This window comes from Corvus moneduloides, chromosome 6, assembly GCF_009650955.1.
Source record: "Corvus moneduloides isolate bCorMon1 chromosome 6, bCorMon1.pri, whole genome shotgun sequence".
NCBI classification, from domain to species: Eukaryota; Metazoa; Chordata; class Aves; order Passeriformes; family Corvidae; genus Corvus; species Corvus moneduloides.
In genome coordinates, this window is record NC_045481.1 from 20423687 (window position 1) to 20446976 (window position 23290).

Sequence of the window (23290 nt, forward strand, 5' to 3'; positions counted from 1 at the left end):
TTTTTAGATGGCTCCTGCACCCTCACAGTAAACACAAACGTATCTTCTCTTTGAGTTTTGAAAAAATGTTTAACTACTGGTAATATGGGATGGTGGTGGTCTTTTAATTTAATTTCTTTCCTGTTACATGACTGACTACATTAGATGTATAAGTCAAAAAACAGGTAGATACAGGTGACTGCAGCCGACAAACCTTGTGAAACTGTGTACTTTTTATGTGGTTTTTGTGCAATGTTGTGCCTTTTCATTTGCAATTTAATCTGAGATGGGCAGATATACACACCAATTTATAATCTAGGAAATAACTCCTAGGAATCTTGACAGCTATTTACTGGATTAGTAAATAGATTATTAGTAAATTAGATTATTACTGGATTGCTTTGTCCCTGTGCCTTTGAACATAGAATGGTTCATACTTACTGTTACAATATGTTATAAAATATGGGTGGTTTTGGTTTTAATGTCTCAGTATCTGCATATACTTATTGTTTAGTTCTCTCTTGTTTTGGAAGTGTCGGCTTCTTAATGAACTATTAATTTTCTCTTATCTCTTTGGCTACCAGCTGTTCCCTGTTTAATGGTAGATTACGGATTTACCATAGAAAGCAGGAACATGTTTTCTATAGAGACTTTATCTCTCAATGATGACCTTGACTTTTATTGGTCTAGAGTTTCAATACTGTCTGCATGACATAATTTTTGTGTATACTTTCAGATTGCCTAGAATAGTGCTAGAGCACTGTGAAATATAGACATCTTTATATATATACCGTTTTCTGTGCTACTAGTTTCTATTCTGAGCCACCAGCTGTAACAGGTGTGATAGGTAGAGCAATAACTATGTAAATCTTGAGAGCAAAAATAACTTCTGGAAGAACCTCAGCCAAACAGCTCAGTGCATTCTGACTGTTTATAGTCACAGTTGCAACTATCCTGTGGCAGAACAGATGCAAAACTGTAAATTCACAGGATCTGTGAATCAAACAGTACAAGCCCTCTAGACAAGGCTGTGGTTCATGTATGTTTACACTGGTGTATGAGGCAAACTGGTACATAAATAACCTGACAGATACTGCTTGTCTTCAATAAAGATAATAAACTTTAAACTGGGATACTTTCACTCTTTAGGACCTTTGGATCTATACTTGACATTCAGGGAATTAGTAGTTTGTTCCTTGCGTTCAATTTCCTCATCTGAATTCTGGTGAAACAGTAATTTATGTTAGCATCCTAAACAACTGAGTAATTTAGAAACTTCATACTTTGAAAGGGGCAGGGAAGAACATAGATAGAGGCACTACCAAACTGAAGGTAGAGCTTGGCATACTCTTTGCATCTTTGAGTCTTTATGCCTATGTATTCCAGGAAAACTGATCCTTGATTTTTCAAAGGGTATGCTGACAAACTTTATTTTATTTCTAGGCTCTTGGATTTCTGTATGCGTCTGGCCTAGGAGTCAATTCTAGTCAAGCTAAGGTAATTTAGAAATTTCCAGTGTGTGCTCTTGTATTTTCTCTTACGGCAGATGTTAAATAACCAATGATTTTGTTTTAGGCCCTGGTGTATTACACTTTTGGAGCTTTAGGAGGAAATCTGATCGCTCATATGATCCTGGTAAGTAAGATGGTTAATAACTTTAAATATGCAAGAGTGTTTGCGTACTCCTACATTTTCAGTGTTAAGATTTCCTTTCATATGAATACCCTGTCCAAATATTAGATCATTTTACGTGCATTGGGTGGGTAGTAATACCTTCCCCATTATTCATTTTTAATGTAAGGATGAGTCTGCTCATTTTAAGCTATATGCCACTATGAATTTAGATGGACTATGTTTATATCTCTTGACTTAAATCAGAATTGTCAGACTTAACATTTTTGTAATCTAATGAGAACTATGAAAGAGATCTTTACAGAAGATGCTGTTTTAATCAGTATTGTGAGATTTAAGACCAAGTGCATATGTAAGTAAAAGGCTTTACATGTTCACCCTTAAGCATCATTCTGCTTATTTGCTTTTTCTTGAGTAATATCCAAACTATACTGGCCATGTTTAACCTTTAATAGTGTCCATCTTTTGCTTTTTTTGTAGCTACAATGGACTTGTGGCCTTTGTCCGGCCTATTGTCTCATCAAATCTTGCTCAAGTAATGTGAAAAAAGTTTGTAACACAGCAAGCACTATGTTCTCAAGTAACTGATAATCCCGTATTTTTATATTTTCCTTTCTAGGGTTACCGCTACTGGGCTGGGATAGGAGTCCTTCAGAGTTGTGAATCTGCTCTCACTCACTACCGACTTGTAGCTAATCATGGTAAAAACCTTTTACTAGGGTAGCGTTCTTGACTTTGTGTGTACTGCTGTATCATCCAACTAGAGGATACTAAAGTACTCCTAACACTGATAGTATAAACAGAGAATTCCTGCTATTAAACAAGTTATCCATTTGGCTCTGAATCATGATATGCTATTTTTGTCTCTATTGAAATGTCTTAGAGGGTGTCAAAGTAATTAATTCTCTCTTGAGTAACAGCTTGAAGCTCTGTAGACATCTGGTTTTACTAAGTTATGGTGTAACTTCTGTATTGAAAAAACCCGTGTGAAAATTTATCTCATCTGTTTTCCAGTTGCTAGTGACATTTCCTTGACTGGTGGCACAGTGGTTCAGCGAATTCGCTTAGCAGATGAAGTAGAAAATCCAGGAATGGCAAGTGGGATGCTAGAAGAAGACTTGATCCAGTATTACCAGTTTTTAGCAGAGAAAGGAGATGTACAGGCACAGGTAAGATTCACTTCCCCTGATGGCATTCAGACATTTTCAAGAATTACAGGAACAGCTTTATGAAATGCAGAAAGACATTGGAGCTTTAGTGTTCTCTTCATCCTGAATCAACCTGAATGCTATTTCCCCATTAGTTTTTATGTGAAGAGACTTAGATTTTAGTGTGTTTAAGGTAGAACTTGGACAGAAAATGCAATTTTTTTTTTAAAATAAGTCCATAACATTACAACTTAAGCAGCTTAGGAATGAGGTCTTGGCTTTCACTAGAAATCAGCCAGACTATTTCAAGGATAACTTCAGATGTTGTGGAGGAAGGCTAGATAAAAAAACTGGCCTTGACAGGGGATTTCAATTTCTCACTGCTTCTGCTCTTGCATGACTTCTGCAGGCTGGACCTCTCCTACACACAGTGCAGGTGGGGAGGATGCTAATAGAGACAAATACTTACAATCCAACTTGGTCACGTATGACTTAAGACATAGGTAGGCAGGACTCAAATGAACTGTTGTTACTTTGCATCTAGGACAGTATCTCACTTCTATCTAGGATAAATTTCCCTTTAGGCTAGTGTGAAAAAGTAGGATTGTATTGTAGTTATTGAAGCAAATCTGTGCCTTCAAACTTTGTGGCATCTTTTAACTCTGATACTGTCTGTCATTGTGCATGTAATTAGCTCACCTGTATCTGTATTGCTAGAAAAAGGAAGTCTTGAGGGAAAAGTGACTTTCTTGCAATGTAAAATTTATTTTTAGGTTGGCCTTGGACAGTTGCACTTGCATGGGGGAAGAGGAGTAGAGCAAAATCATCAGGTACCTTTTCTCTATAACTCTGATGCATATTACACTTGGCAGAGGGGGAGAAAGTATAACTGACAAAACAAGTGATGCAAAAGTGTGTAAGTGCCACTGTATGGTATGTAGCGATTTCAATAGCTTTGTTCAATAAAACTTAATCTTTATGTGACTAGAAAATGGAACTGATTTTTTTACATAATTAGTTTAAGATTAACTATCTCAGAAATGAGAATGTTATCACATGTACAAAAGCTCAGCCAGCTCCAGTGCCACCTGATAAGAACAGTTCTTGTTTTTGACAGTCTTTATGATGCAGTGAGCATGCATTAGTGATGATAGTCTAGAACATTTTGCTTCTGCAGACAAAACAGTGCAACTTTAAATACTAAAGATATTAAGTGTGCATAGAAAATAGAACTTCTGCTGATGTAAGCCAACCTAGCTACTCTGCTTATGGGAGTTAAAATAGCTAACCTTGTCTTGAGGTATGTATTGAAAAAATGGAGAGCTAAGGATGTGCAGTCCTGAGGATTATTTCATCCAATACAGTAATTATTTAACGGAAATTATTTACTGGTCATCATATTTAAAATACCTCAAAATGACTGCTTCAGAAGGGCTCAGAGATGATAGTGAGTGGTCAGAAGGAGCTATAACCAAATTCTGTGTAAAAGTAGAATAGGAATTGGCAAATCTCACCTATTCTAAACAGGATTTGATGGTACAATAAGAAACTAAGATTTACCTGTGTAGCTTGCGCATAGTAGCAGTTGTAATTTGTTGGTTTTTTTCCTTCTGCTTTTTGGAATACACTTATTAGAGGGATTGCCGCTTACTGTTGAGATTATGAGTGAAGAACCCTGTTACATATATTAAATTAGGTGGGAATGATAACTCTTATTGCCAGAAGAACCTGGTAATTCGGCAAACAATCTACCTGTCTCTGCTCCATTTGTGAGAAAAGTTACTCAAATCATAGTCATGGTAGATAAAACATTTGTTTTCTTCTCTACAGCGAGCATTTGAATACTTCAATCAAGCAGCTAATGCTGGCAATTCCCATGCTATGGCTTTTCTAGGAAAGGTAAAATATGAACACCCTCAAATAAGGAAACTGACTGCCTTGTAATGAAAAATAGCATATGTTTCCTACTTTCTGATATCAGGCAGTCTAAAACTTGAATTCTGGAATCTAGGTATTGACTTTTTGCTACTGTTTTGAATTTTTCTGCAAGATTTGAGTCTTCTAGTCTGTTATGTCTTGTCTAAGTTTCCTTTCCTTTTGTTTTTTTCTAAATAGTGCTTGAACTAGAGAGGGGTTTTTTTTAAAATCAAATAATTAAATACCTCAATGTCCTTTTTCTGCGGTGGAATTCAAAACTCTAAATAGGCAGTTCTTCCCCACACATTGTGAGGGGAAAAGCTACACTTCTCAAAACTTTGCCCAGTAGGAAATAATAAGTTGAGAGAGGAAATGGGAAGGACATTCTTCCCCTTTCAGTCTATGTAGAGAATTGAGGCATCTGAGTAAAAATGGCCAGTAGGCCTGTACTTGCTCTATGCTGAAGCCTGAGTCTATCTGCAGGGTACACCATTGTTTCAGTTTTCTCAGATTTAAGGCCTTTTTGTCTAGGGGCAAATCTTACCTGACCAATCTGGTTGCCTTCTGTGATGGAGTGAAAGCAATGGTCAACAAGGGAAGAATGACTGATGTCAGCGATCTGGACATCTGTAAGGCCTTCGGCGTGGTCCCATGCAGCATCCTTCTCTTCAAACTGGAGAGATGTGGATTTGAAGGGTGGAATATTTGAGGGATAAGGAATTGGCTGGATGGATATAGCCAGAGAATCGTGGTCAATGGCTCGATGTCCAGGTGGAGGCCAGTGTCAAGTGGGGTCCCTCAGGGCTCTGTCTTGGGACCGGTGCTCTTTAATACCTTCACCAGTGGCGCAGACAGTGAGATCGAGTGCAGCCTCAGCAAGTTTGCAGATGACACCAAGCTGAGCAGTGCAGTGACACAACAGAAGGATGGGATGCCATTCAAAGGGACCTGGACAAACCTGAGAAGTGGACCCATGAGAACCTCATGAAGTTCAACAAGTGGAAATGGGAGGGCTGCACCTGTACAAAAATGAGTACAGACTGGGAGATGAACTCATTGAGAACAGCCTTGCGAAGAAGGACTTGGGGGATCTCATGGGTGAAAAGCTGCACGACCCAGCAATGTGCGCTTGCAGCCCACAAGGCAAACAGCATCCTGGCCTGCATTTAGAGAGGAGTGGCTAACAGGTTGAGGGAGGTGATTCTCCCCTTCTGCTCTGCCCTCATGACACCCCACCTGGAGTGCTGTGTCCGGGTGTGCAGTCCTCAGCACAGGAAAGACATGGACCTGTTGGAGTGAATCCAGAGGAGAGCCATCAAGATGATTGGAGGGTTGGAGCACGTCTCCAGTGCAGGCAGGCTGAGACAGCTGTGGTTCTCCAGCCTGGAGAAGAGAATGCTCCAGGGAGACCTCATTGCAGCCTTCCATTACCTAAAGGTCTTACAAAAAGAGGGAGAGCAACATTTTGCACAACAGATAGTGATAGGACAAGGGGGAATGGTTTTAAACTGAGGAGAGCTTTAGGTTAAATGTTAGGCAGAAGCTCTTTTATTCAGAGGGTGCTGAGGCAGTGGAAGGGGTTGCCCAGGGAAGTTGTGGGTGTCCCATTCCTGGAATTCCTGAAGGCCAGGCTGGATTGGGCCCTGAGCAACCTTGTCTAGTGGCTAGCATCCCTGCCCATGGCATGGTAGTTGGAACTAAATGATCTTTAACCCAATCTGTTCTGTGATTTTTAGTCTAATACGTGATTGGCAAGCTGCTGGCAGTGATGATGATGCATTACTGCTTAGAAAGGTATTTAGGTCACTTGTCTGAGATCTGGGTTGCAGACTACCTTCAGCCTGTGATGAACTAAATCCTTATTACTCCATTTGAGTACCCTCTAAGGTTAGGCTACAATAAGCACCAGCTCTAGCTCATCTTTTTCAGGCTGTCATTGCAGTAGAGGATGCAAAATTCATGTCCTTAAATGTGCTGTTCAAGGCACCTGACAGAAGAAATTCAGTTCCTGCTTTCTCTATTGCTTGAGTGTTTTGTCACTAATACATGTTGAAGTGTACTATATTTAATAACCAATTTTTGCTTTGTTTTCGCAAAGTATTTTGACTGCCAATACAGTTTGACTTCCACTGGTCTCAAGGTTTTTGCCTGATACATGTTTTTACTGCACTGTGGTAGAAATTAAAAATGAAGGGTACTGTCATGAAAACTTTTTAATTTTATGGGCAGTTCATTTTCCATTAGAAAGTTAAACCCTCTGAATTTTACAGCAGAGGGATGTATTTGCTGCTTCTGGACAAGTTTTACTGATTATTCAGTAATGCAATAGTCAGAATAATCTAAGTACAATAGACTCCCTCACAATATGTAAAATGAAGATGCTTCATGGTCTTCATGCTCAGCTGACTACTTTGGCTGTTCTTCAGTAAAGGCTTTCTCTTTCAGATGTACTCAGAAGGAAGTGATGTTGTACCTCAGAGCAATGAAACAGCCCTTCAGTATTTCAAGAAAGCTGCTGATATGGTATGATTATCTGTAAGCTGCAACTACAGCATGTGCACTAAGAAGTTGATTAGCTCTGAAATGCTGGAAATGCTTCATGTGCTCTTCCATGTGCACATGCCTACTCCCAGCTTCTGTCCCAGATTAATTAGCCCATAATCTTGCTTGCCTAAGATGTCAAAAACTGCTCTGGCCATGGTGCTTCATGAAGATGTGTTCAGCATAAGGAGTCTAACTCCCGTGAATAGAGTCTAACTCTATTTCATCAATATGAAATACTGTCCACCTAAATAGTTCCAATTCTGTGAAGTGCTGATTTTTGTTAATCTGAAGTTGTCTCGTCACAGGAATTTACAGTGCTTCTGTTTTGTGAATATATGATAGTTTTATATCTCTCATCTCATTGGACTGTTTGTTTTCTGGGATGACATTTTTTGATCATGTTAATCCCGTGTATCCGTCTTTGACCTATCCTTTATGGTGGTGATTGTACAGTTAAAGCGTGAGTAGTCCTCCAGGAAGGGTGTTTAGCATGTGAAATACAGTAGATCAAGTTCTGAAGGGACTGTTGTAAGAGAACTGCATTCATGGGTCTTACATTCCACGATCAGAATGCTGTTTCACATCTGTGTACTAAAGTGAGGATGTCTTAATGTGCTCATTCCCTACATTCACTGAAGGTTTCTGATGTGTCCCATTGCCTGTCCTGGCACTGAAGGAGTGCCATAGTGCCTGCTTTTGCAGGGGCAGGGGTTAGTAATGCAGCCCACAGGACAGCCACCATTCTGCCCTTAAGACAGGTTCTTAGAGTTCCTGGAGTTGATTTGGGAACTTCTGTAGCATTCAAAACATTTTGAAGTTAGAAAAACTAAAGTAAGCTATTAATGCCCCATCTTTCTAGGGTTGTGGGTTCTACATCTTTTATGACACTGTAGAAGTGCACAGTAGACTTTCATAACTAGTACTGAAAGTTTTTCCCCGTTCATCATCTGTGTAGTTACCATACATGAACAAAAGTTACCATAGATGCTGTTTCCTCCCTAAATAACTATTACTAGGAGTAAAAAATAAGTCTCTCTTAGTACTGTATGCTTTAGTGATGTTAAAGGCATGCCAGATTTGAAAGATGTAGGCGTAGGTTTTGCCTTTCTTTGCAGAAGTGTTTTTCTGTGTTTTCAGGGTAATCCGGTTGGACAGAGTGGATTAGGAATGGCTTACCTCTACGGAAGAGGTGTTCCAGTGGTAAGCTTTTGACAATCGTCTTTCTAATCATAGGTGATTGTGTGACTTTTTGTTGTCAATAGATTTTTTTTTTTCTGGAGTGAAGTACCGTAGAAGGCTTAATTGTGAAGATTTCTGTTACGCTGAAAATTCCTTGAGGAAATCTGTAATGTAAAAAAATGCGCTATGAAATTATCAGCTATGAAAGAAACATCCTGATTTTCCTCTCAAAAGTTTGAAAATGTTGCTTAAGCTATTAGAAATGCATAGAAGTGTGCATTTTAGCAGGAGATTTGAGCTTGTCTATAATTTTCTTGTGAAATAAAACAAATCCTAACTGTCCCCATTTTGTGTCTCTGGTGGGAGTGGAGGAACACTTTGAAACTTTTAATTAGTTCATTTGCTTTATTTCTTTTCCCACAGGAGGGTTTCTTGTCAAATGTTTTATATTTAGCTGTACAAACAGATATTCAAAAGTTGAATTAGCCCAAAGTTTAGGAAGTAAATAGGTGTTCTAGAAACAGAACAGAGCTTCCATTCTGTTAAGCATAACTGTTCATAGCAATGCTGTATGTGGATGCCAGCTTTGAGATAGCTGCAGAATTTCAACAGGCTAAATATAATTGTAGTCTATTTCATTTTTTGCTTCCAAATTTTGAACAGGGGAGTATTTTCACTGGAAAATCTTGCTGTAATTTTTCTGTAAAAGAAAACTGTCCTTACACGTAGGCACATGCATATTTTCTCTCTTAAACTTTTTTATATTGCATATTTTCTCTCTTAAACTTTGGTGTATTGCAAGGCTCTAATGACTGGACCAAATTCTCCTGCAGAACTATGAGCTAGCGCTGAAGTATTTCCAGAAGGCTGCAGAACAGGGATGGGTTGATGGACAACTTCAGCTAGGTTCCATGTATTACAGTAAGTGGCATCAAAACGATTTGCAGGTCTAAGCACCTGCCCTTTCAGTCACTGTTCACTAGGTGGCAGAAGTGTGCATACACTGCATGTAGAATGGGCTTACTACATTGAACTTGTTTCTGGTTTTTCCTAACATTTTCACAATGCTTTTCTTGACTAATTTTAAAAAGTACTGTATTTCATACAACACTGCTTTTCAAGAGGAATGAATAGCAATGATTTAATCTTTCTTCTAGATGGCATTGGAGTCAAGAAAGACTATAAACAAGCTTTGAAATATTTTAACTTGGCCTCCCAGGGTGGCCACATTCTGGCTTTCTATAATCTGGCTCAGATGCATGCTACTGGCACTGGAGTGATGCGGTCCTGTCATACTGCTGTTGAGGTAAGGTCACCCATTTATAAAGGTCAATAATACTGACTTGCAAGAGATTGGCTATAACCACATAAGCCTATATAGGACATTTCCAGTAGTGACTGCAGAGTCAAGCCTATCAAAAGGGAAAGTGATATATTAGCAAACTTGCTTGTATTTCATGAGAAAAATCTTTGGCTTTTGTGTTATGTCAGATTTGTATTTGCTTTATTAACTTTGAAGAAAATCAAAAGAATGTAATACAAAGCAAGCATCAGTATTTTATAAGTACCAAATTCTTCTTTTATACCTCGATTTAAGTATAACAAAAAAACTAATGCTAAAGAATAATTCTGAGTAAGCATCTGAATCTTACAAGTTACTATCTTTACTTACCAGGAACCTTACACGTTACTAAGCATCTATCTGCTTAGCAACTTGTATCTTAAATTAAGCCTGTCTTAAACAGTGGAGTTTGCCTGTCATGTTTTTCATGTGAAATATAAATATTTTGAACAGGCATCAGAATGTTAAAGGTTTACTTCTTGCAAAACCTAAATTTTTGAAGTTCCTGACAACCAGTATCCTCCCCCTTCCTTTTTCCTCTGCAGTTGTTTAAGAACGTATGTGAACGGGGGCGTTGGTCTGAAAGACTGATGACTGCCTACAACAGCTATAAAGATGGTGATTCAAATTCTGCTGTGGTTCAGTATCTTCTTCTGGCAGAACAAGGCTATGAAGTTGCACAAAGCAATGCTGCTTTCATACTTGATCAGAGTAAGAATCTGCATATGTACTGAAAAGGGTTTTTCTGGAGTTGGCATGTTAGAACTTAAATGAAGCTCTTGTCCTCTTTCCTGCTCTTCACACTGGAAAGAAATCAGTTTTCATTCTCTCTTCTAAGGATGACTTCCTAGACTAAAAATTTAATTTCTGACGTAAGGGTTTTTAAATGGCTTAGGCAGAGTCTTTAGAAACTTGCACAGTGCTAAAAATTCTCTTCTCTGGATTTCCTAAGCACAGTTGTAAACGTAGGAATTGCATTAGGTTTACCTTTGGCCTGTACTGTGAATGCATGTCTGTGTCCTTTGTTCTTTCTCTTGTAATTCATTTTCTCAGCATCATCTTCTTTGTGTGACTTTACTGATGCTACTCTTGAAGCAGGGATGAGGAGCTGCACAGGTGGTTCTGTTAGATTTGAAAAAAACTTGTCCCATGTGCCTTACTGGAACTAGATGGCTAGAATTTGAATTTATTAGAGTTTGAAGTCATAGGGAGACAATGGAAGTACAATGACAAATCTTTCTAGAAACTGCAAAACCCAGTATTTTAAACTTTCTCTATACCAAATCTAGGTCTCATTGCCAGCTTTATATCTTAGTATTGAAAGCACCTATTGGTGGCTGATGGGCTAATCTAACATCTTAATTTCCAGTTTGTGTTTTTCAAAGGGGTCTGAGTGAATCATCCTTAGATAAGGTACAGTAATGACAGTCTTGGCTGGAAGTGCATGCTTGCAAAGAAATAGCATTTTTCCCTGGGTTAAAACTCTGATTGTTTTTACTCAGCTGTATTTGCATCTCAGCTGAAGATTGATTTTAAATTATTTTATACATTTTATACAGAAAACCTGTGTGTCAGCTGTGAGATAGTACAACTGAAACCATAATTACACTCGAAGTTCAGGTTACAAATCCCTTGAATTGTCTGAACTCTGATAGTTCATGAACCCTCAAATTGTGGCATGAGCAACTTCTGAAGTAGCTGAAGCACTGCTGTGTAAAACATGCAGTCTCTGGCTGGTTAAGGAGTTTAAGCCTTTGTTTTACTTTGCTAGTCTTGGGTTTCAGATGGCCAAACTATAACAGGTTATACTTCAACCTTGTATTTGTCACAGTCCAAATTATGTGCTCTTAAAACTTGCATCTTCTGCCATTCCTCAAGTATGCATCAGAATCTCCTACAGCTGGAATGGCAGAGATGCTTGGTAAGCAGTAATTCAGGGTGAAATTATATAGTTTGTTCCTAGCTCTTCTGTGGGCAGATAAATGGAAAGGCCATATGAATGATAGGGGTTTTTATAAGTTTCAGATGGGTTGAATCTTGTTTGTTCTATAACATAGATTGCTTCAAGTTTTTTACTTATTTCAGCAGACTGAAGATGAGCAGGGGGCTTTTTGTGGTCGTGGGTGCATATACCATGGTTCTATTTAACTGGATTCTTTTCTTTTTTAGAAGAAGCTAGCATAGTAGGAGAAAATGAAACCTATCCTCGAGCTTTGCTTCACTGGAATAGAGCAGCTTCTCAAGGTATGTCTTTACTTCACAATTCCAATCAGTTTATTTTTATGTTGAGGAATACATTCAGTGTAGGTTTGCAGCTGCAGTAGGAGCTGCAGGTTGAGGTCTGGGTGGGAGGAGCTCGAAGCAAGGAGCCATGAGCTGCCGACCTTTTGCATAACAAAGGTCCTGGGGACCTGTGGCCCAGCCAGGTGACCAGACACTCAGAGACACAGCAGAGTCAAGGACCCCAGACTTAAGTATGAGCAGAGTGTGAGGGTATAAAAGCCTAGGGATCCCTTTGTTCAGGGTTCCTGCTGGGAAGTATGAGCTCAAGCTGTTTTTTGGCTAACAGTGTCAATATGAAATTGTTTAAAAGCTTCAGGCGTCTGAGACTCTGCTCTTGGAAACCCAGGGTCGAACCAGTAAGGAAAGCTTGCCTGACTGTGTGAGTGGCACAAGTAGGGAGTCAAGTACCCATCAGCCCTTGGAGCCACCCACTGTAAAGAGGGAAGGGGCTTCAGTCCCCACAGTAACAATATGTAGTGGTGAGAGTGTGATGGCCTGAGTGCCTCCCAATGGTCAGACAGGAAGGTTTCCTTAACATTTAGTAGAGCCATTAATGTCCAGTTTCACAGGTTTTGTTATGAAACTTGTGAGGAGGGAACGTTTACTTCCTTCTGTTCAACAGAAATTGTATCCCAGGTAGGATAGATGGTGTTCTTTGTTCCATTGTTAGCTATAGTGTCATTGCAATATGCTTGCAGGTCTGAGCCTTTCTGTGATTCTGAAGACTAGAAGGACTAAAATACAAATGTACCATGTGTTTCTTTTGCCGTTCCGTATGGAATACATAGCAGCATTAAACAACATTAGCAATGTTTATGCTGGCTTTTCTAAAAATATATCTGCTTTGAAAAATAGATCCAAAATCCTAAAGAGTAATTTGTTAATAGTCATCATTTATAAGAAATGCAATTTCCTATTCAAAGTAACCAGAGTCCAGTGATGAAGAATGCAGCCTTGATGTCCGAACAACACAAATTTAAACTCTGGTGCTCGCGATCCTATCCTAAAATAAGCAAAAGTGAACTTAATGATGAAATATCTTGAGGTGTCTAACTTCCTAATGGGTGCATCTACACTAATATCTGTGTACTAGTTTTTTACTTCGGAGTATCATGCAAATAGAGCCTAATTCAGACTTCCAAGGCTTTTAGTTGAAAGTTAAGAAATTGAGATGATGACATGGATGATGAGACACTATTTTTCAAGTTTCCAGTGCCACTGCTTTTGAAACAAAGTTGAATCCTTTAATAGCCCTATAGCAAATGAAAAGTTTTTCTGTAATAAGTGACAGATTATGAACATGTTACGGATTTTCAGCTGATACCACTTCGCAGTAATAAAAATATTGGTAGGATTACCAGGAAAAGATCTTATCTGCAAATAGAAATTGGTTGTGTTTTGGTTAGCTTAACCAAATTTAAAAAATAAAAGCTGTATATGTGAGGGAGCGGTGAGAGGTAAACAGTGTGTACAAACTGAAAAGTAATACTAAAGCTCTTACTGCATTTTCATAGGACGCCAAAAGGGTTTCTTTGCCTAGCTGTTTTATCCATTTTTGTTGTTTCTTGATTTATAGGATATACTGTTGCAAGAATTAAACTTGGAGATTACCATTTTTATGGGTTTGGTACTGATGTTGATTATGAAACTGCATTTATTCACTATCGACTGGCATCAGAACAGCAGCACAGTGCTCAAGCAATGTTTAATCTGGGCTACATGCATGAGAAGGGATTGGGCATCAAGCAGGTGAGTAAGCTGTAGACTGAGAGTCTCCTTCATTAGAGTACATTTACTAATGTTTGGTTACTACTGCTGGGCTTTGGGTACTATATAACCACTTAATTGGAATAAGCATATCTACCAGTACATTCACCAATAGGCAATGGACAAGTATACTGACTTCACACTTAACTATGTGAAGTAATGATGCGTAGACAGGGAAGAAACATTTGCCCAAAACTGTGAATACTGGCAAAATGAGTGCCATATGCTTCTGTAATGCTTTCAAGACTTTGAAGTGTAGTGAAGTGAATGCAAATCATCTCCAGGCTAGTGGCATTTTAGTACAGGATTATTCTCGTCCTCTGAAACACTGGTTAAATTGTTTCCTGTATCATGACATTTTGAAAACAAGGTAACAAAGCATAACCACGACCAAATTATATGTGGTTTTTCAAGTTAAGCAAACTACATCACCTAAAGACGACAGTGTATCTGGGTCTAGGAACCCTGTGGTGTGTTGCTGTCCATGAGTTAATTCTTATGGGATCCAGAGCAACATATTTCTGTGTGTGTCAAAATAATGTAATTGGCAATTGCATACTAATTTTGAGCAGCCTACCTTAGCATAATGTATGAATTTAATAATAACTTGACCTGAAACTGTAAGAAATGGCTTAATTTTCTGTATTTTCAGTGAGCTTCAACTTTTTTTTTATCTACATATGCACCTTTTAATTATTCTGTTGGTCTGTTAAAAGAGCAATTTTTGTTTATTTTCCCGTAAATTCCTGAGAAAATATCTGAACAAAGCAGAGCAAATCATAGGTCAATATTGTTACTTTGACAACATCAGGCAATCAACATTTGAAAAATGCGTAATGACCTAGATGTAGGAGTGACAATACAGTAGACAAACTGCATTTTTTTAAAGTTTGTTTTCAAATGTTGCTTTAGGATTGTTTTCCCTTTGTAACTGAGCCCTCAAAAGTAGTTAACTTCAGAAAATAAGTCTGTGGCTAAAAGCAACAGTGCTAAAGTTGGAGGTTTTCTTAAAAAAAAAATTATTTCAGGCATGGACTTTTTTCTTTTGCTTCTGCCTTGAATACAACACAGTTTAGATCAAATAATAAAAAAGTTTGAAAAAATTATTGCATCATGTTCAGCATGATGGGAAAAATTATTCCTAATGCTATCATTTGCACAGAGTATTCTCCAACCTGAAGCAGAATTGGCTACACGCAGAGAGCTAAAATGCATGCACAGAGGCTCGTGATGAGCATATGTAGCCTTCCTTTATGCAGAGGAGTAATACTTTCTCTCCTTCAGATCTACTATGGAATGAAAAGTTGAATTGCAAGGAAAATAGGTAACTTAGATATAGGAAAGGAGCACTGAGAGTGTCTAAGCAAGGAAACTGCATGTATAAAACCAGTCTTAGTAATTCTGGATATGTAATGTCCTTGCTTTCTGCATTCCAAAACTTTACAACTGTAAGATGAGAAGATGGAGATTTAGGACTGACTAGATAAGGCATGGGGCTGGGCCAGGATATTCTGGAAAAGGCTAAGACTGAGTTTTGCTTGAAGCAGAATATTTGGCTTTCCTTTCACAGACTGGAAATTGCTGAATTATGAGCACCTCTGAAAATGACTGACAATTAAAATCATGTTTCCTGATGCAGTAGGATGTCTACTACTAGAGGCTCTTCCACTAGAGGCCTGTGGATAGGACATATAAACTGTAGTAGCACTGTAATATATAACAAAATTGGGGGGTTAGTGCTTTGATGAAAGGAATGTGTACTTTAAATCTCTCCTCACCTAGATCCATGTCATTAAGATTGCAAACACTCCAGAGTTCGGGAGAATGTTCCAATAAGATGGCCTGCACAACTTCAGGGCACTGTTCATTCTGGATAAACATGGTATTTCTTAATGTGGGGATTTTTTTTCTCCACTAAACAGCTTTTGCCTTATTCTCACTTATTGAATAAATAGTCTTTTTCTTACATATAGAATTTTATGTTACACTTCCTGTACCAAGATGGTTTTCAAACTGAGATCAGGTCAATGCCAAATATTAAGCCATTTCAGAAATCTCAGACATGTACACTTAGACACTCTTCATACATTTAATGCTGTCCAGTCCCTGAGGCTACATGTCAGAATGAAGACTGTTTCCATATACTGCTCAAAATTAAGAATATGTTAATTATATTATGGTCTTAAGATTTGGTGTGGTATTGCAGTGCTATTTGTATGTTATAACTCAGATTCCTATGGTTTGCACTTTTCTGTCAAGTAAGAGTGAAGTATGCATAAGCAGAATGAAGTGCTTGCTAATTAGAAATGAAAACAAGCCATTATTTAGGATCTCCTTTTACACCAACACTAGCACAGTATAAAGGAGGTAAGGAAGCTCTTTTAAATAGCTATACAGAAGATTGACTTGCCAGCCTCAATGAGTATTCAAAGTTGTTCTATTGAATTAAAATACTAACGTGAGCTATTACATCTCATTCATTTAATGTATTGATTTTCATACTGTGATTTCCCCAAGTGTTATGGAACTAAGCTTTGCTGTATCAATGATCAGAAAATCTTCATGGTATTTCACCATCAGGAAATTATAAAATGAGCATGTGATGTGAAGTCCTGGAGATTTCTCTTATTTTGAGTGTCCAACTTGGAACATTTTCAGAGGCAAGTCTTACCCAGGCTTGTTCTTCATGTCGTTGGGTGAACACAGCCAGTTTGTATCCAAATATCCTAACATTGCACAGTATGTATCTGTAGCAGAGCCAAAAAAACACTGAACAAACAAGGAAAGTTAAGCTATTGAGTACGTGTACCCTCAGTCCTTACAGTCACCACTTTGTTTCAATTGCCACCAAAGAGAGCAGCACTATGTTAAGCTCTTCCTTAAGTTGCTCTGTTTGTGCTCATGCTTTTGCCAGGCACTAATGCAAGTTATGTGCGTTTTGGACATAGTGAAATCTAATTTGTGCATATGGGCAGAAGTGGTTAGAAGCTGCACTACGCAGCAGGCATACTGTAGTGTAACCAAAAGGAAATGCTGCTGCATATTCCTCTGGAACTTGAGTTTTCTTAGTCTGTCATATTTTGTGTGGTATTGAAGATGTTAGAGTGTACTAGAGTTACCTAAATATTTGCTTTGGTTTACAGCGAATAGGTTGAATATGCTACTACTAATCTCTTTGTGAACTTCCATTCTAGCATCAGTTAAAATAGCTTCATCTCAAATTGAAGCTTCCATTTAGTTGCATATTCAAAGGTAAACATATCTCAGGGAAAAATAATTATGGTTAATTTTTCAAGCTTTTCAAAACTGAGCTTTGAATTTTCTTAACTTTAGGATATTCATCTTGCAAAACGATTCTATGACATGGCAGCTGAGGCAAGCCCAGATGCTCAGGTTCCAGTCTTCCTAGCACTTTGCAAGCTTGGAGTGATTTATTCCTTGCAGTATATACGAGAAATCAATGTAAGTAATGCAGAATTAAAAGAACACAGCAAATGTGTTTTCCATTTTTAAAAGAAGCTCAATTTGTAATCTTTAAGTAGAAGTATTGCTTGAGCCTTCTGCAAACTTAGATTTGTTTTCTGTTGTTGCATGTTAAGAAAGTCACTGAAGCTTTGATTCCTATTTGTTCAATTCTTTGAAACTGAAACGTGTACAGCCAGTGCTCTTCTGTGCTCCTCTTCCCTTGAAGAGACTTTCTCAAAACTGTTTGACTGTTCTTATCCATGACCATCTGCTACCAAAGTGAAGTAGATTTAACTGACATAATTGCTCAGGGAAAAAAAAACCTTTTTATATCCCTAATTCTCATGCTATTTTATATTCAGCTGTAACCAACCCCATTAGAGTTGTGTTTGATCTATGTGAGGGGGGAAAAATGTATTTGTGTTAGATAGTTTAGGTGTTTTGTAGAGTTTTTACTGTGTGATGGCCCTGGAAAAAAATTTGTCTGAAATTAAAGTCTTTCCAATATTTCTCAGTGTTCTGACATCTTACTGCCTTTGTGGATTAGTTAATAAATTAAAATGATATGGAAGTTACTACCACTTAGAGCAAATGTAGTTTCAAGCCATTCAGCAAAGTTCGACAAAATGTAGTAGTCTCGAGACTGAGGACTTTCAGGGGTGGACAGTCAAAATATTCTTCAGCCAATTGGGCAAATACCCATGTAGCACTCACAGAAGCTAGTGTGCAGAACACAGCTTTTCCCAGTTTTAAGTCTGCTGATGCAGATTTAAATTGGCACTGACTGTAGTATCATCCAATACAGTAGCGAAGCAGAAAAGTGCATATTGGCTAATGCTTATGCACACAGAGTCTTACAAAAAGGTATTTCAATCAAAACTAACAGTAAGTCACTTTATTTCCCTGTCCATTACCTGCACAGACCTCAGCATTGTACCACACAAGTGTCCTGGGGCTTAGTGCTCTATCATTTATGGGAAAGCCCCAAAACTCCACAGTGAGAACGTTAGTCTCTAAAAGAGAAAATAGAATACCTCATTCTATATAGCATGGCTCTTCGTCTTAGTGGTATTTTAATTCCTGGAAACTAAGAATGTCACTGATGTGGTACTATTTTTCAGAGAGGAAAAGAGCCACTAAGTTTTAAAAGTGGTACGAGTCAAATTTAAAATCAAAGTAACTTCCCATTTGTATTCTTTGACATGATGATGTGGACTTCTTCTTTCTTAGATAAGGGAGGTATTCTCACGTATTGATATGGACCAGCTGCTGGGGCCTGAGTGGGACCTCTACCTTATGACTATCATCGCCTTGCTCCTGGGAACAATTATAGCTTACAGACAAAGGCAACACCAAGCAATTCCCAGACCAGCAGGACTGCGGCCAGCTGTGCCTCAACAAGAACCACCCCCAGAGCATCAACCACCACAATAGCAACAAGAGCCTCAGTGAAAGAACTGGATTTTTCCATAAGGAACAATTTTCATTGTGAATTAGGACTTTGGATCAACAGTCCCTCCCCCAAAAGAGGCGCAAAGAAGTTTAAAAAAAAGTTTGAAAGCTGCTTAGAATGATGCCTTTTTTCAGGGATAAGAAAATTATTTTGAAACTGATTTGAATGTTATTTCAGTGCCAATGGAATAACACTATGGCTTTTTTCATGGAAACACAAGAGTGCTACTACAAAAATGTTGCCTGCTGTATCTAGTTCCTCTTTATTCAGAGTCCTTTTCATCTCCCAGAGAGACAGAAGGATAGCAGTGGAAGGTTTTTGCCTGCTTGATAGCAGTTGCCCTTTATAAAAGTAATAATAGTACATTTATGGCCAATTTAAGTCTAAGAAGCTGAACTATATTCAAATTCTAAAAAGATTAGAGCTGTTAGGAACTTAAATCCTGATCTGCATCCCAAGTATTTCTAGTCCTTATTTCATTATTTTTTAGTATTTCTTACACTTTGGTCTTTTATGCTATCTTGGATGGTTTAACATAGATTATTGATAAACCCTGTAAAAATAAGCCAGCAAACATGCCACTCTCCATTTGTGCTTTTTTGTTTTGAGTATTTTCCTCCATTCCCCTTAGACAGCTCTCAGCAGTCAGTATGTAGCCTGTGAGGTGGAGTGGGACAGATTGGATCTGTACAGCTTGTCAGTTGAAAACTGTCCTCACAGCGCCCAGATCTCACATACTTCTAAAACTTTTCAGGAGCCTGTGTACTTTGCAATATTTTATGACATGAAACCATATTGGTAGTGTTCCTAAATTTAAATTTGTCTTTACAAAGAGGGTGAGTCTAGATTGCAGAAAGCACCAGTATTACTGCGCACATTGAAGAAAGGAGAGAGCCAGATATCTCAGTGAGTTAGCTGACTTGCTTTTAGAGTTGGAAGTTCTATGCTTAATTTTCAACAATCCTGTTAGGGATTTGCACTGCAAGAAAGAAATGTGTGTATCTCATGCATGCATCTGCTTAATGCATCTACAAAAATGAGCCACAAAAATGCATACTCTCTACAAAAGGGCATGGGTTTATGCCAGCGATGCTACTCCAAAGCTACAGGGGTGCTCTGGCTGTAGCCAACCTCTCTTGTACCTGGCATAGATGAAAGTTACAGTAATGTTTCTGGCTGTGCCATCTCAAGGACCTCTTGTTACAAGAAAATCCAAAGAGAAAGAAGACTAGTGGTTTATGGCTTCTTGATGCCAGCAGGTCAATGTAAAGGCCTTTTAATGAGTGTAAAGAATATGACCTGTGGACTGATGATTTAAGACTGCAAGAGGAATCTTCACTTAGTGATGATTTTCATTGAACTATAATTTCCGGGCCTGGGGGTGGGAAGCAGTGGGGGAGTAGTTTAGAAGCACGAAATGCAGAAGTGTCTGTTCTTTTTTACCAATGGTAATTAAATATTTGTTTCTGTACTAGCATTAAACCCTCTGAATATACCATCTTAAAGCTGAATGAATACAAATGAGGAGGCTTTAGCTGCTTTCTGACAAAAGCTGTTGTGTTTAAAGGGTTAAGGGCTTCTTTTAATGCAAATGTTTTTCCAGTGTATTGGCAACAACATATCAATACACTTCATTTAGAATTGAGATTTTGGTATGTTTCATACTTGGTACATTTGCAAGGAGATCATTGCACAATAGATCTCTAGTTTGGGATAGAAGATAAGCAATCCATTCTTTTGTAAATGGGAATGTCACGGATGACTAGTATTAAAGGTACTAGTATTATAGGTAGAACTTCTCAGTACTTCTCAATGTTTATGCTTGTCATATGAAGACAAATCTTTAATTTTAGTATGGAGGGTTGCAGCATGTGGTAGAGGAATGTCTTGTTCAGTCTTAATCATCATTAGCAGATGAAACAGTATTGAACTTAAATATAGTGTCTTATATGTACAGCATTTCCCAGCTGCATTTCTAAGATATCTGTGACTTCTGAACACTCCCTCTGAAATATTTTTGCCACTGTCACTTAATAACTCTTTTTAGCTTGGCATGAATAAATTAAAGATTATATGGAAAATGTTTTTCAGTTAAATACCATTGGTTCATTGGTATTGGTCTCTTAGGCAATTTAACAATTTTGTTACTGCATTATTAAAATGTTTTGGTTGTTTGATCTATTATAACTAAATTCTAAAAGCTCTGTCCTACTTGCATGAAGAATCTCTCATCACTGCTGCTATAAGACAGTCTTACAGATGATTTCCAGTGAATCTGATGCATTTTTACATCCAAGAAATCAGCAGAAGAAAACAATTGAAGATCAGCAAGCTATTTCGTTTTAAAAAACTGCTTTTTGAAGGAGCAATAAGGAAGTCTTTCTCCTGCTTTTTTCCCTTCCACCAAATTACTACCACTAACTTTTCAGATGACATTCATTTGAATGCAGTGGTAGAAGAAAAAAGGTACTTACCATAAATAATGGCAAGTTAACTCAGGGATTAAAGAAATGAATAAGTTTTCTAAATCAGTTATCTACACCATGACTTAAGTTTTTATGACAATCCCTTGCTACTCTGTTCTGAAACCTGCATTTTGAGGAAAGTATATTTAACTCTTACTAGCAATATGTTCCTTGTGCACTCAGTTAATCAAGCATCTTTTTCCTAAAGAAGCTGAGTTGCTCAGTTTAATGCAGTGAAGTACTTTTTCCTTTTGGTAGCACACAGGTTATCTTATAGTTTATATGCAGGAGTATTTTAGAAGGGAAACTTGATTTAAGAGAAGCCTTTCTGGGTGTGTTCAGCATGGTTTGAATCGAAAAGTTGTATTCTTTGTGTGTAGAGTAACATAGGCCAGAGCCTGCCTATTTGACCTTCCCAGACACATGCTCTTCTTTCCCTGCACAGAAAATGGAACCACAGAGCAGTAAGTGTTATTGGTGGGATTTCTATATGTAGGAAAGCTGTGCGAAAATACGGAGAGACACATTGTTCTGCATCTCAGATTATTAATCAAAGACATTAGCTGTTCTTGCTAGTTCAAAGAAATGCTGAACTGTTGAGAAAACAAGATTTTAGTTCATCACTGGTGAAACTTGTCCCAGAGCTATATGTTGAAATAATTTTCTTGCTTTATGTTGTCCATCATGGGACAGTGTAATAAAAGGTAAGGCCTTTGATACAAACATCCCCATGAGACACTTATGACAGTTTTACTCACTTTTTAGCCATCTTCTGTAAGTCAGCTGCTCTTACTAAAAAAAAAAAAAAACCACAACTATCAAATGTTATTAATTTGGAGGAAGAGCATTAAGATATGGCTTGTGAAAGGACTTTAAGACTATGCATTATCTAATTTCCACCTATTATATGCTAGTTTTGGCCTATAAAAGGGGATTACACTCACCTTTGCAAGTTGCTTTCCTTTTAGATAGGCAACAATGAACTGAAATTCTATTTTTGTTTCAGAGAATATTAAACTGAAAAGATTTAGTTTGATTTGAACTACTGCAAATGCGTATGGCAAATAGGAACTATTGGGGGGAACCCTTTGTTTTTATCAGCTACAGTTCTTTAAAGGGTCTTGTAGGAGTTTTGTAAATTTATTTTGTATTTAAAATCAGTATAAAGGCTGGTCAAATGTAATATAATTGTGTAAACAAATTCTGTTAATAGAAAGATGTACAGATTCATTTTGTACTGTATCTTTAATCTTGTGAAATAAAGATACCACCTGTGTGGTTACCCTCAGTGTTCACAGTGGTTATGATAACAGAGGATGTGAATTGCTGGTCATATGCACTGGTATATGCCACTGTTAAATGCATCCCTTCCTATAAAGATTGTCATACTTCTTTCACTTCCATTCCATAGGAGGAGCATAGAAGGTGGAATGGGTCATTATGTATTTTGTCTTCAGCTGTGCTAGAAACTTGCCTGCTGTGTATATGTGTGTGACAGTGTATATAGCATTTGTACCATGCCTGGTAGACACAGAACTGCTGTGTGATTCAAGAGTCGTGACCAGTAACTTCAGAATTACTACTGCATTTTCAATACTGATACAGGGATAATTCAGTGAGTTGGAAAGAGATACTGGGGGAGGGGAGGGACTACTCCAAGCTGACAAATCCGTTTGCTTTTCAGGCCATTGTTGACCCATTCATCCCTTCAGGCTCCACCTGTTGAGACCAAGTCCACCCTTGTAAATGCATTGAGTTGGTTGGCTTTCCAGTGTGCTTGTTCACTGGGGAGAAGGAAAGTAAGGATGGGGGGGGAGCAATGTTAATGGCTAGGAAAGGCATCAATAGGTAAGTGCTCCTGTGCATCAGCCCAACTTACATAGTTTCTGAACTATTTGCAGGCTTCCCATGTTGTCTGCTCCTGCCAATAGCACTTGTTGCAGGTAAAAACAGAACGATGGGTACTAAAACCAGCTTGAGTTCAACTAACAAAGCTCAAGCTTAGTGAGGTCATACCTCACCTTCCAAAAAAGTCCATTGTTTGAGATGTGATTGCTGACATACTCAGTTGAGGTGAGATCAGGTATAGATACTTTATTGACTACAGGCTATAGGT

At 38.1% G+C, this 23290-nt stretch overlaps 1 protein-coding gene across 2 annotated transcripts in view; it reads left to right on the plus strand.

The window, feature by feature from the left end:
* The window catches only part of SEL1L (SEL1L adaptor subunit of ERAD E3 ubiquitin ligase), a 36630-nt gene extending 14173 nt beyond the window's left edge, over positions 1-22457 (plus strand). Inside the window, exons 7-21 of one of the 2 annotated variants that reach the window (XM_032111034.1) lie at positions 1423-1476; positions 1555-1614; positions 2231-2312; positions 2626-2780; positions 3533-3589; positions 4590-4658; positions 7122-7199; positions 8358-8420; positions 9233-9320; positions 9557-9705; positions 10287-10452; positions 11911-11985; positions 13601-13773; positions 17125-17253; positions 18487-22457. In XM_032111034.1, the coding sequence (XP_031966925.1) occupies positions 1423-1476; positions 1555-1614; positions 2231-2312; positions 2626-2780; positions 3533-3589; positions 4590-4658; positions 7122-7199; positions 8358-8420; positions 9233-9320; positions 9557-9705; positions 10287-10452; positions 11911-11985; positions 13601-13773; positions 17125-17253; positions 18487-18690 (1602 nt within the window). In that variant the 3' untranslated portion in view covers positions 18691-22457. The remainder of the gene's footprint in view (positions 1-1422; positions 1477-1554; positions 1615-2230; positions 2313-2625; positions 2781-3532; positions 3590-4589; positions 4659-7121; positions 7200-8357; positions 8421-9232; positions 9321-9556; positions 9706-10286; positions 10453-11910; positions 11986-13600; positions 13774-17124; positions 17254-18486) is intronic. The other variant, XM_032111035.1, reaches the window with a different exon arrangement.
* Positions 22458-23290: the final 833 nt, after the last annotated feature.